Source organism: Panthera tigris, chromosome A2 (genome assembly GCF_018350195.1).
Source record: "Panthera tigris isolate Pti1 chromosome A2, P.tigris_Pti1_mat1.1, whole genome shotgun sequence".
NCBI lineage: Eukaryota > Metazoa > Chordata > Mammalia > Carnivora > Felidae > Panthera > Panthera tigris.
In genome coordinates this window covers 106,629,336-106,648,972 of record NC_056661.1, presented here as the reverse complement: position 1 = coordinate 106,648,972, position 19,637 = coordinate 106,629,336, and the positions used below count along the sequence as shown (strand labels likewise).

Genomic DNA, 19,637 nt, shown 5'->3' with positions numbered 1-19,637 from the left:
GAAGTGGAACTGGGATTTCTCTTTAATATGACAAAAATAAAAATTATTATCATGACTCTTTTTTTTTAATACATGGTAGTTTTATTCTCTTACTTTCAGCAGACAGTATGTCACCAGTACTGTCGAATATGGTACCTATTTGATTTAAATTTAAATTAGTTAACAAGTTAATAAAATGAAAATTCAGTTCCTCAGTCATAACAGCCATATTTCATATGCATAACAGCCATGTGTGGTTAAAACTACCATATTGAACAGTACACCTACAGAATATTTCTATCATTGTAGAATATTCTCCTGTAAAGAACTGACATAGATCTTGTTATTACTGATTTGGAAAGACCTTAATGTCAGGAATTAGATATCCTGTCTCCAGCCCTTGGCTCCCTGGATTGCTATGTGACCATCAGAGGTTTGCTTTACTCTCTGATTTTTCACCCTATTGTCTCTAAAATAAAATTGTAGCGTCAAATCAGTCCCTACCATTGTGTTTAAGTGTTGTTGGCACACAGCTAGGGATGTTATAATTACTGCTTCTTCACAGTACAGTACAGCACAGTACGGAATAGAAGCACAAATGTGCTTCTAGAACGTTACCCCCAAAGACCTGTGCTTTGAGCCCTTCTCCTTATAATTTCTTGTTTGGGGTTTTTGCCAATGTCCAAACAGATGAAATCCAGAGTATGTTGCTGCAGATACTTTGCTGACCCAGTCTCTTGTCAGGGAAGATATCCCACTGCCTGTCCTCACTTGATGCATATTTTACATTCCTTATTGATTTGTAACCCAGTCTATCTCATTTTGCTGCCAGTTTGTGTAAGCATAAAAAATAAAAAATATGTGTATATAATACTGTCCTAAGACAAGCATAATTGGAAGGTTAACTCTGAAAATCATGAAATGTCTGACAATACGAAACAATTGTTCTTACTTTTTATTATCTATGCTACTAATCATGACTATTACTAAGGATAGTGGAAATATGATTATACTCTGACAATACTCTGACAATGATTATACTCTGACAAGGCTTGTGTCTAAGCCTGATAAATTTCTGAAAATTGAACCGGTATTAAAAAATAGAAAATCCAAATTGCCAGGTGGTTTTTTGCCTTGTAAGTTTAGAAATGTAATTCATGTTATTAGTTTTGAATATTCCATTTTAATAGATGAGGGGAAACACTGGATATAGTGATACCTTTTCATTATCTGAGCTACATGTGTTTCAAAATAAAACACAATGCAGCAGAGGCAATAATTGAACATGTACCCAAAACTTATTTGCTAATAATTGAACCTTGAAACTGGAGTTAAAAGTATCTGCTAAAACAAAACTTCTTAGGTTTTTGTTGCAGGAAATGGAGTGTCTAGTTTGAAGTACAATGAATATCATGTTCTTGAAGAATGTGATAATAGCAGGCAATACTCAACTTGACTAATGCGAACTATTTTTATAGTTAAAACTTTGAAGAATGTTTATATATTAGAAGATATATATATACAGACAGACAGACACACACTAAAATCATCATCAAACAAACAGAAAAATGCTCTCAAAGTACAAGATAATATTTTTCCTAATTGAACTAATACTCTCTAGTTACAGTGCATATTTTTTTCACTTTATTTTGTGCTTTGTTGTTCAGTGCAATAGATATACATTAGTATGTGGACATAAATGGTGTGTGTGTGTGTGTATACACTTGCTTCAGTTTTGTGACGCAGCATTCAAAGAAGCATAACCTTTGGCACATCAGCAAACCTGTAAAGTGGGTGTCAATTAATCACATTATCTTTAGAGCTAAATATTGACCACTCCAGGCAAAAGAAACACCACTGTTTTGCTTATCTTTGTGTTCAGTTCCAATTCTAAAGAGTTTTACCAAAGATCAGATGGATTAAAATGGCCTTCCTTAATGGAAAGTAGAATACTGAGGCATTTCATCAGAGGCTCTTGCTGCTGAAGAGGAATGTATGGTTCCATTTAGCATCTCCTTGAAAAGGAGTCAAGAAACAGGCTTGCAACTTCTTGTTTGCCACTTGTGTCATTTCCTGTGTGTTCTGCGTCAACCTTAGCCAGTCTTCTTGAAAGAAAAAGAAATATTTTAGAGCAATGAAGGAGTTAAGTTGTGGAAAAGACCTGAAGCCAGATTTAAGGAAGGGAAAACATATATATCAAGTATATATAAATGGTAGAGTAGGGTTGGAAAAGTCTCTATGAAGACGGATTGAAGCCCCAGGGCCTGCTTTCAGAAAATTAAATGAAAATATGAAGAAACATTTTCACCACATGAGAGAAAGTGAGCTGATCTTGGGGACGGGAGTAGGATCAGGAACAAACATAGGACATTTTTCATCAGTTCAGCACCTCAGGATTCTGTCAAGTCCTGCTCTACCCAATTTTTTGTCATGAAGCAATTGAGAAAAAGGTCTTTAACATTTTTTTTCTGTGACTTTATCTCTCACAAAGGAACAACAACAAAAATCTTCGTCTGGATTTGAGGAAAAGTTGATTAGTTCTCCAATGTGATTGCTAGATAAGCCCATATATTTTTAAAAAATAACCTTTAAATTCTTTTAAATATAAAACTGTGACATGAATGTGACAAAGCTTTTAGTTTACAACATGTCGTGAAATAGAAAGTGAAAAATATTTATTCATTTTGTCAAATAAAAATAATCTTAGTATAATAATATGTTTTTCCAAAAAGGTGGGGCTAAATGTAAATTATATGTGGATGTTTCTGTTCAATATGTACATTACTTAAAAGAAAGGCAAACAGAAAATTATGTGGTTTTCACATTCTCCATATTGTTTATATTCACTATTATGAGAGCTGATAATGAAATACCAAGCACTTTAGTTTTATACAAACAAATGATCAGGAGGTGTTCTAAATCACTGAAAATGTATAATATGGTTGGCATTCTTTCAAATTAATGTCATAACATGTTCTTTTCCTTCTTTCTTGTTTTGTTATAAGTTTTTTGTGTAAGAGTTAAATCAAGCTGATTAAATCATTTCAGTACCATAATGGGAAAGCAGAGAAGAGAGGATTAGCTCATCATGCAGGATGAGTTAGGTCATAGTTTATCCGACCATAATTCAAATGCTGTGCTTTCCAAGTCTGGAAGTTATGGCTATGTCAAAGGTTAGTGCCAAAATGTCTTTTATCATAAAAGACAACTGCTTATTCCTACAGTTGGCCAAGCTTTCGTTGTTGGTTAGGTAGAACCAGTAAGGTATATAGGTGTTTTAAAACTCAAGATTGTCTCAATCTCTGCCTTTTATTTTTAAAAATAACTATATTAGTTTGTATTAGACATACAGTGACATTTTTCTTAAGAAAAAATCAATTTATAATTATATCTCTCTTTTAATAGCTATAAACAGAAGTAGAATCAATGTGAAGCGTAGAATTGTATTTGAAATAAGACTTTGGTTAAAAGAAAATGAAGGAAAGATTTATAGCAGTGTTATTCAAAATGTGAGTTCTGACCCACTAATGGGTGGTGAATTCAATTTAGAGGGTCTTTGACAGAATTTTAAGAATGAAATAAAAGAGAAGACAATAGGTTAACATAGAAAAGAAAAATTGGGGCAATTATGGAACCTACTAGTAATGAGAAATGGGGTGGGGGGAATAAAAGGATTCTGCTGGATTAATATGTAAATTGTTTTTCTTATTTTTTCTTACTCTTGGCCTTGAGCAAAAGTAGTCTGTAATTCATTAGTGTAGATTAAAGGGGATGGATTTTCCAGCTGCAGAACTCTAAGCTCGTAAAGTGGGAATATTGTAATCTACCTCACAGAGTTAAGGTGGGAATTAAGTGAAATCATACATGTTAAAGCCTCCGGCTTGATTCCTGCCACATGTTAGACACTCAATAAATGAATGATAGAAGTAATTTCATAATCCATTAGATTATATGCATGGCTATCTTGAGATGGCTAGAGGAGAGGCCAGGTACTCCATCAAAGTTATTCATCAAAGGAAATAGACAAGAGCAAGAGATGTTAGGTTAGGTTCATAGAACTGTATTTGGATGGGATTATTCCCTCCATTCTAGTAACTCCTGGTTGATTAGGACTCTAGTACATTCAGTCCATTAACCATTTCACCCAAGCACCTCTTATTTGCCAAATTAACCTTAAAAGACAATTGGGACTTGCCTTCAGGCCATGTCGGATACACATGATCTGGTTTCACAGGCTTCTCTGTGGAACTAACCATTTATGTAAACGAGTTTCAGTACAATTATTACTGGCCAGATAATCTATAATCATCAGCTGTTGCAAACAGGCATTGAGTTCACTACCCTCGTCTTGGAATAAGCACAGTGAATGGGTTTCAGAAATAAAGTATGAACCATATTAAAACTAAAGTACAGTCATATGTTCCCACCTCTCTAATTAAATGTCTGTCGTGTTTAAGCAGATTTTTGTTTATGCTCCCTTTCTTACTCATGGGCAGATTTCTTGATAGGAAAAAGGATGTGTTGGAAAAAGGATGTTTTATTCATGGTGCTGGCAAATATTTGACATAAATATGAGCTTTTATGAGTGAATGAGTCCTGATTATCAACATATAAATCATATTGTGACAGACTCAAGTTTCTTCTTCAGTTTTTTGTGAAAGGCCAATTTTTTGTATCTCCTTCGCTGATTTATAGCTGTCACTTCCTAAAGCACAGAAAGATGGAAGAGGAAAGTAGTTATTCATGCATTCAAATACACCTACCAGCTTACCCTGGACAAGAGGATTTGACCCTAACACCCTCCTTTAGGCAGGCAGAGCAGTCCCCGTGTCCCTGAATCCTGAAGAACTCTGCACTGTTTACAACAATCATAGAAAATGTCTGACTCTGCTATCCTAGAGTTCCAGAGAATTTGGTTATTATATAACCTAAATATATATAGCTCTTTCCATTGTCTTTGCATTATCTGTTTTCTTAGTTGTTGTTTTTCTTTGAAAGCAGTGTGGATATTTTTATGAATATAAAGACAAATATGTTTTTTCCCCAGGTTTGAGAATGAATAAAGGTGCCATCACCCCACCCCGTACTTCTCCTGCAAATACATGTTCTCCAGAAGTAATTCATCTGAAGGACATTGTCTGTTACCTGTCTCTCCTTGAAAGAGGAAGACCTGAGGATAAACTTGAGTGTATGTGTTTCTTTATTTAGTTTACTTCTCACAATAGTGGGGAGGAGGAGGGACTAGATACTGATGAATTGAAAATTGTATTTACTATGGTTATCTAAATTTTCATTAAATGAAGTGGCCTTGGTTAAGAAATAAAAATTCTTTCAAGTGGGAATCAAAGGATATTGTGAATATATTAAGATTCTTATCAAATTCCATTTATTACAGAGTATTTCTTTAGCATGTTGGTCTGTCAGATGACTTGTTCTTGACTGTCCCTCATTTTGGTAACATGATGATACTGGAAAGTGTCATTTGAATTGTTTTGAAAAACACCTTTATTTCTAGGATATGAGGAGGTCTTCCTCTTAATCAGCACCAAGGTTCACTGGACACATACAACCTGAGCCTTTCTCTCATGGAAATCTTTCTTTAAAACTTCACCACTAACACTTTCTGTGCCAGGAATAAATGATTTCTCAGGTGCCAAACACCTGAAAGTTTCATATATAGGAGTTGACTGTGGATGTTGTAAATAAACATAGCTGTGTTTGTTTTTTTCTACAATGTGGCAGGTGTTTCAGATAGAGATTTTCTATTTAGGTGAAAAGGAGAGAATTGCTGTCTTTAATAAAGCACAGTGTGTGAGCTCTCTCTGGTGGCAAACTATACTCATTGCAATGCAAGAAATATTTTTTTCAAATATTTACAATAAGCCTGAACATTTAATAATCTGGTCTGTCTCCAAAGCCCCTGCTAAACATAGAGCTGGTAGTTTGTTCAATAATCCAATAACTTGATTATATTGGATAGTGTTAAAATAAATTAAAGTTCTTGCAACTGAAATGATAGTGAAGATAACAAATCCTAAATTTGATATTTTCAAGCAAATATAGACCATAGTGATGTTTCAGAATTATGATTTGAAAGCATGTTTAGTTAAATCTAATAGTAACATGTTGATAATATTTCTCTTACTAATAAAGAATTAACTATAATATGACTAAGTCATACCTAAGTTATAAACTGTATTAGGAGTCTTTAAATACGTATTTATTATTCCTAAATGTGGAATATTTGCATTTCAAGATTTATTTGTATTCCTAAAGACATACATAAATCTTTCACATTCCAAAATAAATATTAATGTTCAGGCAATTTCTATTGAAGTGACAGCCAAGGAGAAAGTTTGCTCAGGTGTTGTCAGGTCCGTGTTTGGGATGATTTTAAAAATATACAGGCAAATCCTTTCTTCCAGGTCTGAGACTGAATGAAGGCACCATCATTCCTCTTCAACATGCTATTTGTGTTGGAGTTTAATTATTTTTATATCAACTGGAAGCATTTTGTTTTTAAGGTAGAATTCTTAAGAGGTGTGCTTTTAAGTTCTCACATTGAGTTTATGAATCAAACCGTCTTTGTCTACAACTGCAGTCAGAATGTTAACCCACAAGTCATTCAAAAACACTTGATGAATCAGGTCAAACCTGACCTGCCACTTACCTTTCTTCACTGTTTTCAACCTCCTTTACTCTGTTCTTTCTTCAAATTTTCCAGCTCTTTGTCAAGCATTTGTCAGATTCAGTTGCCTTTGCCTTTTTTCTTAACTGTTCCTTCAGACTCTTGTCATAGTGGGAATTTTTAGAGACTGGCTCTATCAGTATGATTTTCATCAGTCTCTTCGAAATAGATGAATGTCGATTTACGAATATATGAAGATTCTGCCTCTGTCCCTGCTACACTCAAGTTCTCTGCTCTACTCCTCTGATTTGGAGGAACTTAACTTGATCCTTAATTATCTGGAACTTGTTTTTTGTCTGTTTTTTGTTTATTTGTTTGTTTGTTTGTTTTGCTTTGCTTTGTTTAGTTTTGTTTGTTTTTAATGCCAGTGCCTGGCCCTTTCCTACCTCTGTTAAGTCAGAATCCATTCCTCTTACCCACTTTCATATCAATGGACTGTACACTCTTTTCCTTCTACAATTAAACATTGACATATTCTCAATATTCATGTAGTCTTCTAGAGCTACAGGTTTGAAAAATATTTTCAGTAGTACTTTAAAGAAATTTAATGGTGGTTAATTTAACATACACTTATTTCCAAAAGGGTTGTGACTTATTGAACACAATATAAACTAGAGGAAAGAAAAACTAAGTAAGTTGACAATAAATAAATATGGGCAAGCACCTAATATAATTCATTTTTGCTGGTAAATGCTGAACTTGGATCTTAATTTCTAAGTAGCTAAACAGAAAGGAATATACGCACATTCACTTAGGCCAGAAGTTAAACTTTATCACACATAAGAATTACCTGTAGGACTTAGGAACATACAGCTTATTCTGAGCCCCAGATTCAGTGCAGGTGCTTCAGCAGGCTTGGTGTGCGCTCTTAGAATTTTCATGTATAACAAGGCTCCACATAGTGCTGATGTTGCTGCTTCAGGGACCACATTCTGAGGAACACTGGCTTATGCAATTCCTCTGTCCAATGAAGCATATACACACACACACTTTCTCTGAAGGAAGGACCGTTTCTCAGAACTGCTGAATGGTGACAGTATTTGGTAGGCTTCTTTCCCTGGGTTACTACATAAAATAATGACATGGTTGTAAATGTTTCTAAAAAAGATATTTTCCCCCAAAATACTGTTTTATAAATCTATCCATCACTTACTATCACCTCCCATCTTCCTACCTGTCTTTTTTTGCCAGGCATTTACACAATGTTTAGAATAAAGATTATTTTTTTCTTTGAAAGGAAATAGACAAAAGTCCTCGAACTTTCCACCGATTATGTCATTTCTTCAAGTTACTTTGCCTAGTCCAATTATGTTTTCTCACTGAGAACTTTGTTTATTCTGAGGTCCTATCAAGTAGATGGCATTTATTCACCTGCTGCTGTAGAAGGTATATGTGCATGTGCACGTGTTTTTGTGTAAATGTGTTCAGGTTGTGGGGAATTCCATTTTTCTCTTTCCTTGTTGGTGCTACTTACCTGCCATCCTGATGTGTGGAATAGGAACATTGTACCACAGCTGTTTTGCCCTCCTCACCTTAAGTCAGATACAATACTTTGTGGAGAGCCATTCAGTATCTCCCTCTGTTAGTTTCTTTGCCTTCCTCGAATTCTGTGATTTCAACTCCATTTTATTTCAGTCTCCCACATCTGCTGCAATACCACACGACTTGTAATTTGTAAAGACTGGTTTTATTCTAAATTTTTAAGCTCTAACATTTTACTTTGACCCCAGACTATGATCACTTAACTTCCCTCTCTCCTACTTTTAATTTAAACATAGCATAGCACAGTACTGAAAAGCCTAGACTCTTGATTTCACTAACTGAATGCATCCTAGCTTTAACACTTATGACTGCCTGGGGCACATTTTGTGCAACAAAAACCTCTTGAGGCCTTAGTTTCTCCAACTATAAAATTGGAATCATAATAATATCTATCTCATATGTTTGCTATAAAGATTAAATTAACCAATATTTGCTCACATAAATTCCTTCACATTTATTGGTTCACATAAATGTTTGTTAAGTGCAATTTAAATAAGTATTCTTGTCTCTTAACCATTTCCCTTCCTCCTGAATTTGCCTGCTGCTTTTTTGGAAACCAACCCTCCATAATCTATGATGCCAGTCATTCTTTGACACTTAGTTTTGGGCACCCAATTTATTTGCTTATATATGGTGATGGCAGAGATTTAGTAAAATAAAACTATAATTCTACAGATTATAACTCTACTCAAAACTTCAGCTGGCCTACAGTGCCCTCAGTGTTTCTCTCATCATCAACTTCTTCTAGTTAAGTTAATCCAGATGCTTCATTTTTCCAACACCTACGTATTTAATCATCATCTTTAGGTGTGAATTCTTATAACTTTGTTTCATCTTACGTAAAATTTGTCAACTTCTAGACATGTTCTTTCTTCTTCCTCTTCTTCTTCTGAATGTGTCCCTTTGACAGTTCCCCATTAAAAATACATAAACTTAAGCCCTAAACTTAGAGCTATAAACTGATTTGACTCTACAGTTTCATCCCAACCTAGTTGGCCAGTCTTGCATTTAGCTTTGACCTACATTTACATGCACAGACAACGTCCTAGTCACATAGATCTACTTTTCAATCACCAGACAAACCCAAACTTTTTCATATTTATACCTTTGCTTATAATGTGCATTTGCTGGGAGTGCTCTTTCTCAATGTATATCAGATCCACTACAGTATACACTTGAGGCCCAGCTCATGTTATGAATTCTCTGGCCAACTCCTATTTGGATTCATTTTGCTTGTACACTTATGCTGTGTAACTTCCTACCCTAGCACCTACTGTGTGTGTGTGAGTGTGTGTGTGTGTATTTCAACAGACAGATGATCAATAAATGATACTTAATTGGAATTGTGTTGAAGTCAATGGGTGTTTGAGAAGAGAAAAAAAATGTGAATTATTTAAGTCATGGAATGATGCTAAATTCATTTATACTGCATTTTTAAGACACATTATATTTACATTAGGATTGGTATTTATTAATTGTTAATGACTTAAGGAATAATATTTGTTAGCTTACATTTAATGAAAATGTATCACTGAAGAGAAATACAAAATACAGATACAAAATACAAAAATAACCACAAAAAGATCATTGACACACAAATAATGAAGAATAACCTGTATGTTAAAGTTATTGCCATGTATAGTATTAATCTTAGAACGATTGGATTTAACACTGAAGAGACCCTAAAGATCAGTTAGTCATTCTCCCTATAGAGTCAATGAAAAAAATTAAAGCCCAGAGAGACTGGTTGTTAATTATAGCACTAGTTTTTTTCTGCCTGTGACTAACACCCATGATTTCTGAGTGACTGTATAAGTGCTCTTCATTTTGAAAAGCTTCCTTTCCTTGTCTTTGTTGTTTCTCTATAGGAAAAAAGGAGAAAATATTACTTCATTGCATTAGAGGTCACAAACTCCAAGCAGCTATTTTTTTTCACCTCTGCCCTGAAAGCTTACTAATATATAAAAAAGTAAAAAAAAAAAGTGAGTTAAAAAATTCCAGCTTACATGCCCTTTATAAACATACTTTCTAATGTTTAATAACAAACTAAATATTAATATTTTGATTAGCAAAATATGTTATCCCAAGTATAATAACACCAGAGTATATTTAGTAGGATGATGAGGAGAAAATAGATTAAAAACTCGCAAATCTTTTGGAAGAGAAAAAATTGTAGATATAAAGAATGAACCTTATATTGCATAATGTGCCTTTGCCCTGATCTTTTAACCAAATTCATGTGTGGGTGCATAATTGTTTCTATATAAAGGGAAATTGCATGAGCATAAAAATAGAAAAAAAGTGGGTTAAACTAGCTTGTAACTTTGTAACAGGTACCCACATTTGGAACTTATCATGTTGACAGAGTTATTTTAATATTGAGCTTAAATTATGTTTGCACCTAAAAATCTATATCCTTATTATGTTAGTTTTAAGAATATATTGTTTTCAATGATTCACTTGACCTTGGAGCCTAATTTAGTTTTAAATTCTAAGAAGAATATTAATTTTATCAATATTATTCAATGTAGTTTTAAAAGGGAAAGATTATATAGACTTACCAAGCCAAACAATTTTTATTTTCCATAGTTTTAATAACTGCCCTTTAAAAAAATAACTACCTCTTAAAAAAATTTCATTAGTTTCTCTATCTCTGTACAACTGAAGAATTTTCAAATCCTCCACCACAAATTCTAGTTTAAAAATTTGTGCCCTTCATTTTTTCTTTAATCTTTTCATTCTTAGTTACTTTCTCCATTATTTTATTTGTTCTGTCTTTCTGGAACTATTATTTTTGGATATTGATACTCCAAGACAGAAATTTGAATTTGTTTTTTTTTTTTAGTATTTTCCTTTTCCAACATATTTTCTCCTATGTCTTTTTTTTTTCATCTGTAATATCTTCTACATCTGTGATAAGTCTTTGTTTTCTTTTTCTGTCATGCTTTTAACTTCACAGAGGATTCATTTTGTTCTCAGCATAATTCTTATTTGTTTCTCGTTTTATGGATTGCAACTAACTTTCCTCTTACAAGATTTTATTCTGTCTCCCTGCCTTGCTGTTTTTTTTTTTTTTTTTTTTCCCCTCCCAATTACTTGTTTTGGAAGGACTCCTTGGTGTGGTGGGTGGGTGGGTATGTGGGTGAGGTTTAAGTGTGGCTCACTGGAGATAAGGAAGGGGGCTTATACTCTTAATATTCAATGTATAGATTTTCACATAAACACCCTGATTTTGGTGTAGTGCCCCTCCCATCAACAGTCCTAAGCAGCCTGAGCTCAGCATCCTCTTGGTTTGCATGCTATAGAGCGTCCACTCTTCTCCTGGGGTAGGGAGCTGGCATATTGTTAGGTGGATGGTATGAAGGGTAGTATTTGAGGGTCTAATTTCTTTTCATGAAGATTATCACTTAATTTTCCATCTCATCACCCTTTCTTTGCAAATCTTTGCTGCTTCTTCACTTATGTTTATATTCTCTGGGTTCCAAGTCACTCAACATGTGTTTTCCAGCTTCCATTTTTTTTTTCCTCTTACATTTTCCTTGTACTTGTTGATTCATGCCAATTTCCTTTTTTCTTTTTTTAGATGCTTATTTATTTCATTTGGTGGAGGGGGTGGGGAAGACAACGAGAGAGGGAGAAAATCTCAAGCAGGCTCTGCAATGTCAGCGCAGAGCCAGATGTGGGGCTTGATCTCAAGAATTGTAGGATCACGACCTGAGCCAAAATCAAGAGTCAGACACTTAACCACCTGAGCCACCCAGGCACCCTGATTTATGTCTATTTCATACATTACTATTACCACAGTCACACTTCAATACACAGCCAATGTAGACAAATGTGTTTAATACTTCATATTTTGCATGACACTACTATAATTTTAAATTAGGAAAATAGACTTGTCTCTGAAAACTAAAATCCTAGAATTTCTCTCTCTTATTAAGGAGAAAGGAAGGAAGGAAGGAAGGAAGGAAGGAAGGAAGGAAGGAAGGAAGGAAGAAAGAAAAAGAAAGAGGCAGGGAGGGAGGGAGGGAGGAAGGAAAGAAGGAAGGAAGGAAGGAAGGAAGGAAGGAAGGAAGGAAGGAAGGAAAGAAGAAATTCTTGATTTAGACTTGGTCAGATTTAGAGTATGTTAGATTTACTGTTCAATATATGCATGCCGTTTATATGATTGCTATTCTTATTGACTAGAACTTTTATTTTTCCACCTTTTCCTTGATGAAATAAAGAGAATTCATAAGCAACCATTAACTGCTGTCAGTGTGTTTAGAAATTATTCAAAAGATGTCAGGACTTCTACTTTAGACAATAATGAAAAAACTTTCAGACCAACATCTCTACTGGGAACATAGAAAATTTGGACATAGTATTTTTTTTTAATTTGTTTGAATTTGTTCGTTTATTTTTTTTGAATTCCAGAGTCTTCTTAATAGGTGTATGGTGGTCTCTGTGGCTTAAATTTTTATTTTGTTTATGATTGATGATCTTGAACACTTTATTTTGACTGACTATTCATGTATCTTCCATTTTTGAGATACATGAATTCATGTATCTCAATACAATTCATGTATTGACATGAAAGTCAATATTTTTTGACTCTCTCTTATTTGGGTTGTTTGTCATTTTATTACTAAGCTATAGAGTTTGTTAATATATTTTAGAAATAAGCCCTTTATCAGACATCTGTGTTTTCAAAAGTTCTTTAATTTGTGGCTGGATTATTTTGTTCTTATTTTTCTTTTTCCGTTTTCCTTTCTTTCCTTTTTTTCCCTTTCTTTCTCTTATTTATCTTTTGATGAACAGAAGTTCTCATTCTGATGAAGCTTAATTTACCTATTATTTATTTTTTTAACGTTTTTTTTTTTAAATTTATTTTTGAGACAGAGAGAGACAGAGCATGAATGGGGGAAGGTCAGAGAGAGGGAGACACAGAATCTGAAACAGGCTCCAGGCTCCGAGCGGTCAGCACAGAGCCTGACGCGGGGCTCGAACTCACGACCTTGAGATCATGACCTGAGCGGAAGTCGGACGCTTAACCGACTGAGCCACCCAGGCGCCCCTACCTATTTTTTTTTAAAAAATAATTGATGGTCCATATTGGCTTACCTTAAGGTTGTAAAGATATTTTCCTGTATTTTCTTCTAGAAGCTTTATAATTTAGCTTTAGTGTTAAAATTAAAGTCACATTTTTTTTTAAGTTCAATTTAAACTTAAATTTTATCTTGATCTAACCTTTATGTCTGATGTGAACTAAGTACCAATGTTGAGTGCACAATATCACTGGGCAAGACAGAAAAACAGGTTAGTTTTTAATTAATTAAATTTAACTTTTAAAAAAATATCCTATGTTTAGGATTTTTGTAAGGTTTATTTATTTTTGAGAGAGAGAGAAAGAGAGAACACATAAGGGGGGGGGGGGATGGCAGACAGGTGGACAGAGTATCCTAAGCATGCTCGGTGCTGACAGCATAGAGCCGATGCAGGACTGGAACCCATGAAAGGCGAGATCATGACTGGAGCCGAAGTGTGACGCTCAACGACCAAGCCACCAAGGCACCCTAATTAATTTGGTTTTTAATAAAGCTGGTTATTGTTTTTTAATGATATCGAGGAACACAGAGAATCATTAGTAGAGGCAGAGAACCAGATCTGGAGGATACTTTTCTAGGATCAGTGGTGAACTTAAGTACAAAATTGGACCTGGGAAAAATCCCATTGCTGCCGCTCCGTGTACAGGGAGAGCACTGTTCATTGCCAACAGTCCTGACACATCCAGGACTCCGAATGCGCTCTCTCTGATTACTGCTACTCCTGCCTCACATCACCGGAATGAATTTGTATAGCACATTTTTTCTTGGGTCACTAGCATCTGATCGATTAACAAGGTTTTTCTTCTGAATAGTAGAGCCGACGTCATGTGCAAAACTCTCCCTTCAAGTCATCTGTTACTGTGTTTCGTAACGTGTGGCTTTAAGAACATAGAAAGAAGTTGCAGACGGTGCCAAAAATAAATGGCAGATACCCCCTCACAGAGTCCACTTGTGTGTGTATTTTTGAGGTTATGTTTCCAACAGGGTTTACCAAGAAGTATAGAGCTCCATATATCTGACCATGTGAAAATGCTTTCATAGTCATTTATTACAATAAGGATTACTACAATAAGATAGGATTAATAGAGTCACCAGTACCCCTCATTCTAAAATACAGTTAGGCTTGGTGCCTCGGTGGATTAAGCTATCTGACTTCCGCTCAGGTCATGATCTCACGGTTTAGGAGTTCCAGCTCTGAATCGGCTCTGTGCTTACAGCAGGGAGCCTACTTGAGTCAGTCTCTCTCTCTCTCTCTCTCTCTCTCTCTCTCTCTCTCTCTGTGTGTGTCTGCCCCTTTTCTAAAAAATAAACAAACTTAAATAAATAAATAAATAAATAAATAAATAAAGATAAATAAATAAATAAAGTTAGGCTTTTGTAAGTCTTTTCCTTGTTCCCTGGACTGAAACCGTTCTTTGGGCGATGTGTGAATGAATTCCTGCCGCTTAACAAGTGATTTTTATTTTCTGCTTTTTTCACGAAAATCTTAGTATCCATGTTGTGGCAGGTTTTTTTCTTTGTGAATTTTTGTCATTTATTGAGTACATGAGAGAGAGTAATCATCATGGTTTGCAAACAAAGATATTTACATCATTAGCCAGCCTAACGTTATGTTCCTTAATTCAATAGATACACACTTTCCCCTTACATTTTAACATCTTTAAAGTCTTTTCGCGTTTTACAATAAATAGTATATGATAGTTACATTGCAAGCATTTTTTCCAGTTCGTTGTATGCAGACCGGCTATACATCTTATAAATAAATAATCATATCTTAGATGGGTGAAGTATAATGATTGTTTTTAAATACAAAAAATAATAATTACAGATATATGATCAAGGCCATTGCATAATTATGCCCCCTTGTTATCAATGTCTTTATTTAATATGATAGACCTCAGACATCAAGATTCTCCCAGAAATTATGCAAACCCAACAAAAACTCTCACTTCCACTCCTCTGTTTTAACAGCTGTGTCAGTCTTCTCTGTTTATCTCAAAAAGGCACCTGCAGCCTCTTCTGTGGTCTCCTGGTGGTATGTGAATTTATGAGGGAATCCTCAGGCCATTGAGACCCACTGTCCTCTGTCTTTCCTGTGCTGGCTACCACAGAGACAGCACTTCCCTTTTCCTGACTCATTAGTTCAAAGAGTGGGTACCCTATGAAACTACCTCTCAGACTGCAACAAATACACCATTATAACCGTGGTAGTAATGCATTTTGTGTCTTGTTGTCCTCCGTCAGAAAAATTCCCTTGTTTTGCACTAATCCTTTCCCATACTGCTTAGGGATCAATCAAAACAAGGGCTTACATTTGTGTACTGACCGACAGCTTTGGATATGCATTTATGTGTATCACCTCACTTAACTTTCACAAGTGTGTTTTATGACAGGGTAGTTATTCTCATTTTACAGAGAAGAAAACAGTGTTTGACTATGCTCATGTACTAGAGGATCGCACGTTCCGAATTTGGGTTACACACCTCCAAATCACATCTTTCTTCTTATTCACTCTGCCCTTTAATATCTGCATTCTGAATGTCTAAACTCCTTCTTTCATTTTTGAGTTTTCATTTAATGATCTTGTAATAAAAAAATGAGCAAAGAATAGTACCTCTTAGTGCTTTCTAGATACATAACAAAAGTTGATAGACCTTGCATCTGATATTTCATATTTTTGTTAACTGATGAATTCATTTGCAAATTAGTTTGAGAAATGATCCCATAGATCAATTGCTTTGAGTAGGAGAGGATTGAATATTTGCTTTCAACAGAAAATAAATTTTGAAGAATCTGTCTTATCCTAACATTGATCTCACTCACCTATAATATTTTTTTCAACACCTCTTTTATTTCTAGTTATGTTTCGCCTCTATGACACAGATGGGAATGGCTTCCTGGACAGCTCGGTAATTTTTTTTCTTCAAATTTTCTGTGAAAATTTCAAAGCAGTTTGTTCTGAAAAATGCAATGAATAAATTTATAGCTATTACCACAGAAGACACACTTAATATAATTTCCATGCACTCACACAGCATTTTTATCATCTGAATTTTTGAAAGAGAATGATCTGAAAAGGCTGTTAGGATTACAATTGTTCTATTGAATTATTTTACTAGAAAAAAGTGACTTTTATTCATGGGATGATAAAAAAAGACCCCAACCTTGTTTGAATAATACATGAGAAAGTTGAGATCATTGATCTAGAAAGAAAAAAAAAATCTGAGGTTTGACACTAAGGAAATTATCGAGAATACGAGTAGAATTAAAAGAAATTATAAAGTCAATTCAATCATGTTATCATTTGCCACATTTTAAAGTCTTTTGGTCGTATATATGCTGTTAAAATACATACATATATTTAAAAATTGATTTGACCAACTCTCCTTTTTAAAATGTCTCATCTAATATAAATGCAAACTGTATTCTTTATCATTTTAGTCATAAAAAGCAATAGGAAAAAAATACAATCTCTGTATGACTTAATTGAAATGAATAATTAAATGTTTATTTTATTTGTAATATACACAAATAAGTGTTAGTTTTCAGAGTAGTTAGATTCTTAATTTTACTGCACGAATCAGTGCCTCAAGTGAAAATCCATTTCAGGTTCCATCCAATAATGCATTTATATTTCCTAATCATATATTTTTCATATTATATCATTGCCTATTCCATAAAGGAAATATAAGAATATTAATAAAATAATAAATGTCAGGTTGTGGAAATTTTGAAGTATGCAGGTACATTAAAAAACAAATGTTTTGATATTTTTAAAGTGATTAAAATGAGCATTACTTCTGATAATGAGTGAGTTTCTCTCATCATCTGATATACCTCCCTCTAACAGAACCAAACAGAATTCTACAGGCAAAGCAATGAAGTTGGATACATATTTATGTAATGCTGAGTACGATAATGGCACATTAGCTTCTCCAGAGAGAGATAATAACGTATAATTCCTAATTTAGGAAATGACCACCCATCTAAATTGATGCTGTGATTGTAGGATTTCTTATTTAAGTCCCTCCAGTTTTTCAAATGCTATCATTTTTAAGTGCCTGGTAGTGTGCAGTTTTCCATTTAGGAATATTAAGCTACACGATACATTTGCTCATTTTCTGGTGGCACTTCACAGCTAGGAGTTTAGACTTTTCTAGAGATTTCCATATGCTTATTGTAGCACTTCTGACTATATTGATACAAATTATATTTTAATGCAAATTTGTTTTATTTAATGTTTCTGTTTAATTAAATTAAAAAGATGTTTCTTTACTAGACTTTTAGCCGTGGTTTGGCAGCTGATTTGAAAATTAAATTAAATGCTTTTTTTGGTCTCTGGCCATTTTTGTTGTTGTTGTTAACATACAGTATATTTCCAACAATATTTATAACTATACATACAATATTAAACAATGAATTGGGGATAAATAAATTTATTTATAATTCAAGTAGTCTGTTTTGTAATTAAGGGTCTGAATTTTGTTTCTATGGTGTTCTCCATACAACCTACTACAACAGTATATTGCCTTCACTGTCAGGTTGAAATTGCACATGCTGATGTCATTTGTCTTGGAATTGTAAAGGTATAACACTTCACATAGTGGAGGCAAGGCATAGGAAAATTGATACTTTGAAAAATGACCACTATGTGTAATAATGCTAGTTAATATTTATTGATCCCTCGCACTATGCCAGGTGACATAAATGTATTTCATATCATAGCATGTTTACTCTTTGCAGCAACTCTACAAACTAGGTAAGATTAGAATAGTCATTTTACTGATGAGGAAACCGAGTCTTAGGTTAGTTGACTTATCTGATGTCAATTAAACATGCCTACATAGTAGTCCACTAGAAATAGTTTCTGTTCCTAAAAACATATCCAGGGACATTTAACCTTTCTAAACCATTAAGGCATATATATGTAGGCAAAGACAGAGTAACACACACACACACACACACACGCACAATTCTAGCCTATAATTCCAAGGTACACTAGTTTAAAATTTTTCTTATCTGTATTAAGTAAACACATTCATATTTGTATGTTTTTCTGGGGCAACCTGTGTTACACAAACAACATTTTCATGATTACATTTTTCTAGAGAATGGTAGGGTAGCTTCCATCAGTTTTTTATAGGGATCCATTATCTCCCAAAGAAAACCTCTTTTACCATATTTCCTTCTTCACTTTATGAATGTTAAGTACATATATTAGATCAGAGATTGAGATTAGTAGATTAGAGATTAGATTGAGTAGAGTTATCGTTGATTAATATGCTTTCAAACCTTATGCTTTTATACTATAAGAAGTATAAAGTTTTACATTATTATACTGTAACAACAATTTTAATTACGTCATTGACTACATTTAAAATTACTAGCATTTACAAAGCATATTTAATCTATTCTGGAGACAGGGAACAATTAAAGCATTAAATAAATAGTTATGAGCAAATGTTTAAATTTGTTTAGTCAAGTCATATGTATTAACTAGCCGCTGTTCAAAGAGTTGACAGTTGAGCAGAATAATATGAAGATTCTAACTAAAATTCTATTTCCTCATAAAATAAACTTTACATGTACTTAGCCTCTAAACTTTGACCCTTGAACGCACCTCTAGCAGAGCAAATTATACCACTTAATGACTAGAACAGTCAATATACATTCTCAGTGTATCAGAATAAAAATAAACTTCTCAGTTGCCCTCAAACACTTCCTTTCATCCTTCCACACCTGTTTCCAAGCCATAGGGTCAGGATGCTTGGTGACTTAAACATCACATCTTGTGAAAATATGCATGTCTCTTCTTTGATCAGATGTTCTTTCCCAAGACAGATTTTCTTCCTTAAAAAAATCTATTGGAAGAAAATCTTTTTTTGTGCAGTTGGTGCCCTCTCCTGGTGAAGATTTTTAGACAAAGTACAAAATGAATTTGTATTCAAGTGCATCTTTTATGTATAGTTAATCAGACTGTTAAAAGGATATATTACATGTGTATATAAATTACTATATATATAAATTTTATATAAGAGGTATAAATTAATCATGTAACTCCTTTAGTTTTTGAGCTACATGTTAAAGAAAACAATTCTCGTAAGTAAAAGTTTGAAAAATTTACAAAGACCTTGTATTCATATCCATTCTCTCTCTCTCTCTCTCTCTCTCTCTCCCCCCTCTCTCCCCCTCTCCCTCTCCCTCTCACTCTCACTCTCTTCTCTCCAGGAACTAGAAAATATCATCAGTCAGATGATGCATGTTGCAGAGTACCTTGAATGGGATGTCACTGAACTGAATCCAGTAGGTATATGAATGGTTTAACTGTTGGCTACATTCTA

General features: G+C 34.0%; 1 protein-coding gene across 14 annotated transcripts in view; it reads left to right on the top strand.

The window, feature by feature from the left end:
• DGKB (diacylglycerol kinase beta) overlaps positions 1–19,637 on the top strand; it is a 713,599-nt gene that overhangs the window by 173,395 nt on the left and 520,567 nt on the right. For all 14 annotated transcript variants that reach the window (XM_042967524.1, XM_042967496.1, XM_042967510.1 and 11 more), the window contains exons 5-7: positions 5,027–5,167; positions 16,156–16,205; positions 19,525–19,599. In XM_042967524.1, the coding sequence (XP_042823458.1) occupies positions 5,027–5,167; positions 16,156–16,205; positions 19,525–19,599 (266 nt within the window). The remainder of the gene's footprint in view (positions 1–5,026; positions 5,168–16,155; positions 16,206–19,524; positions 19,600–19,637) is intronic.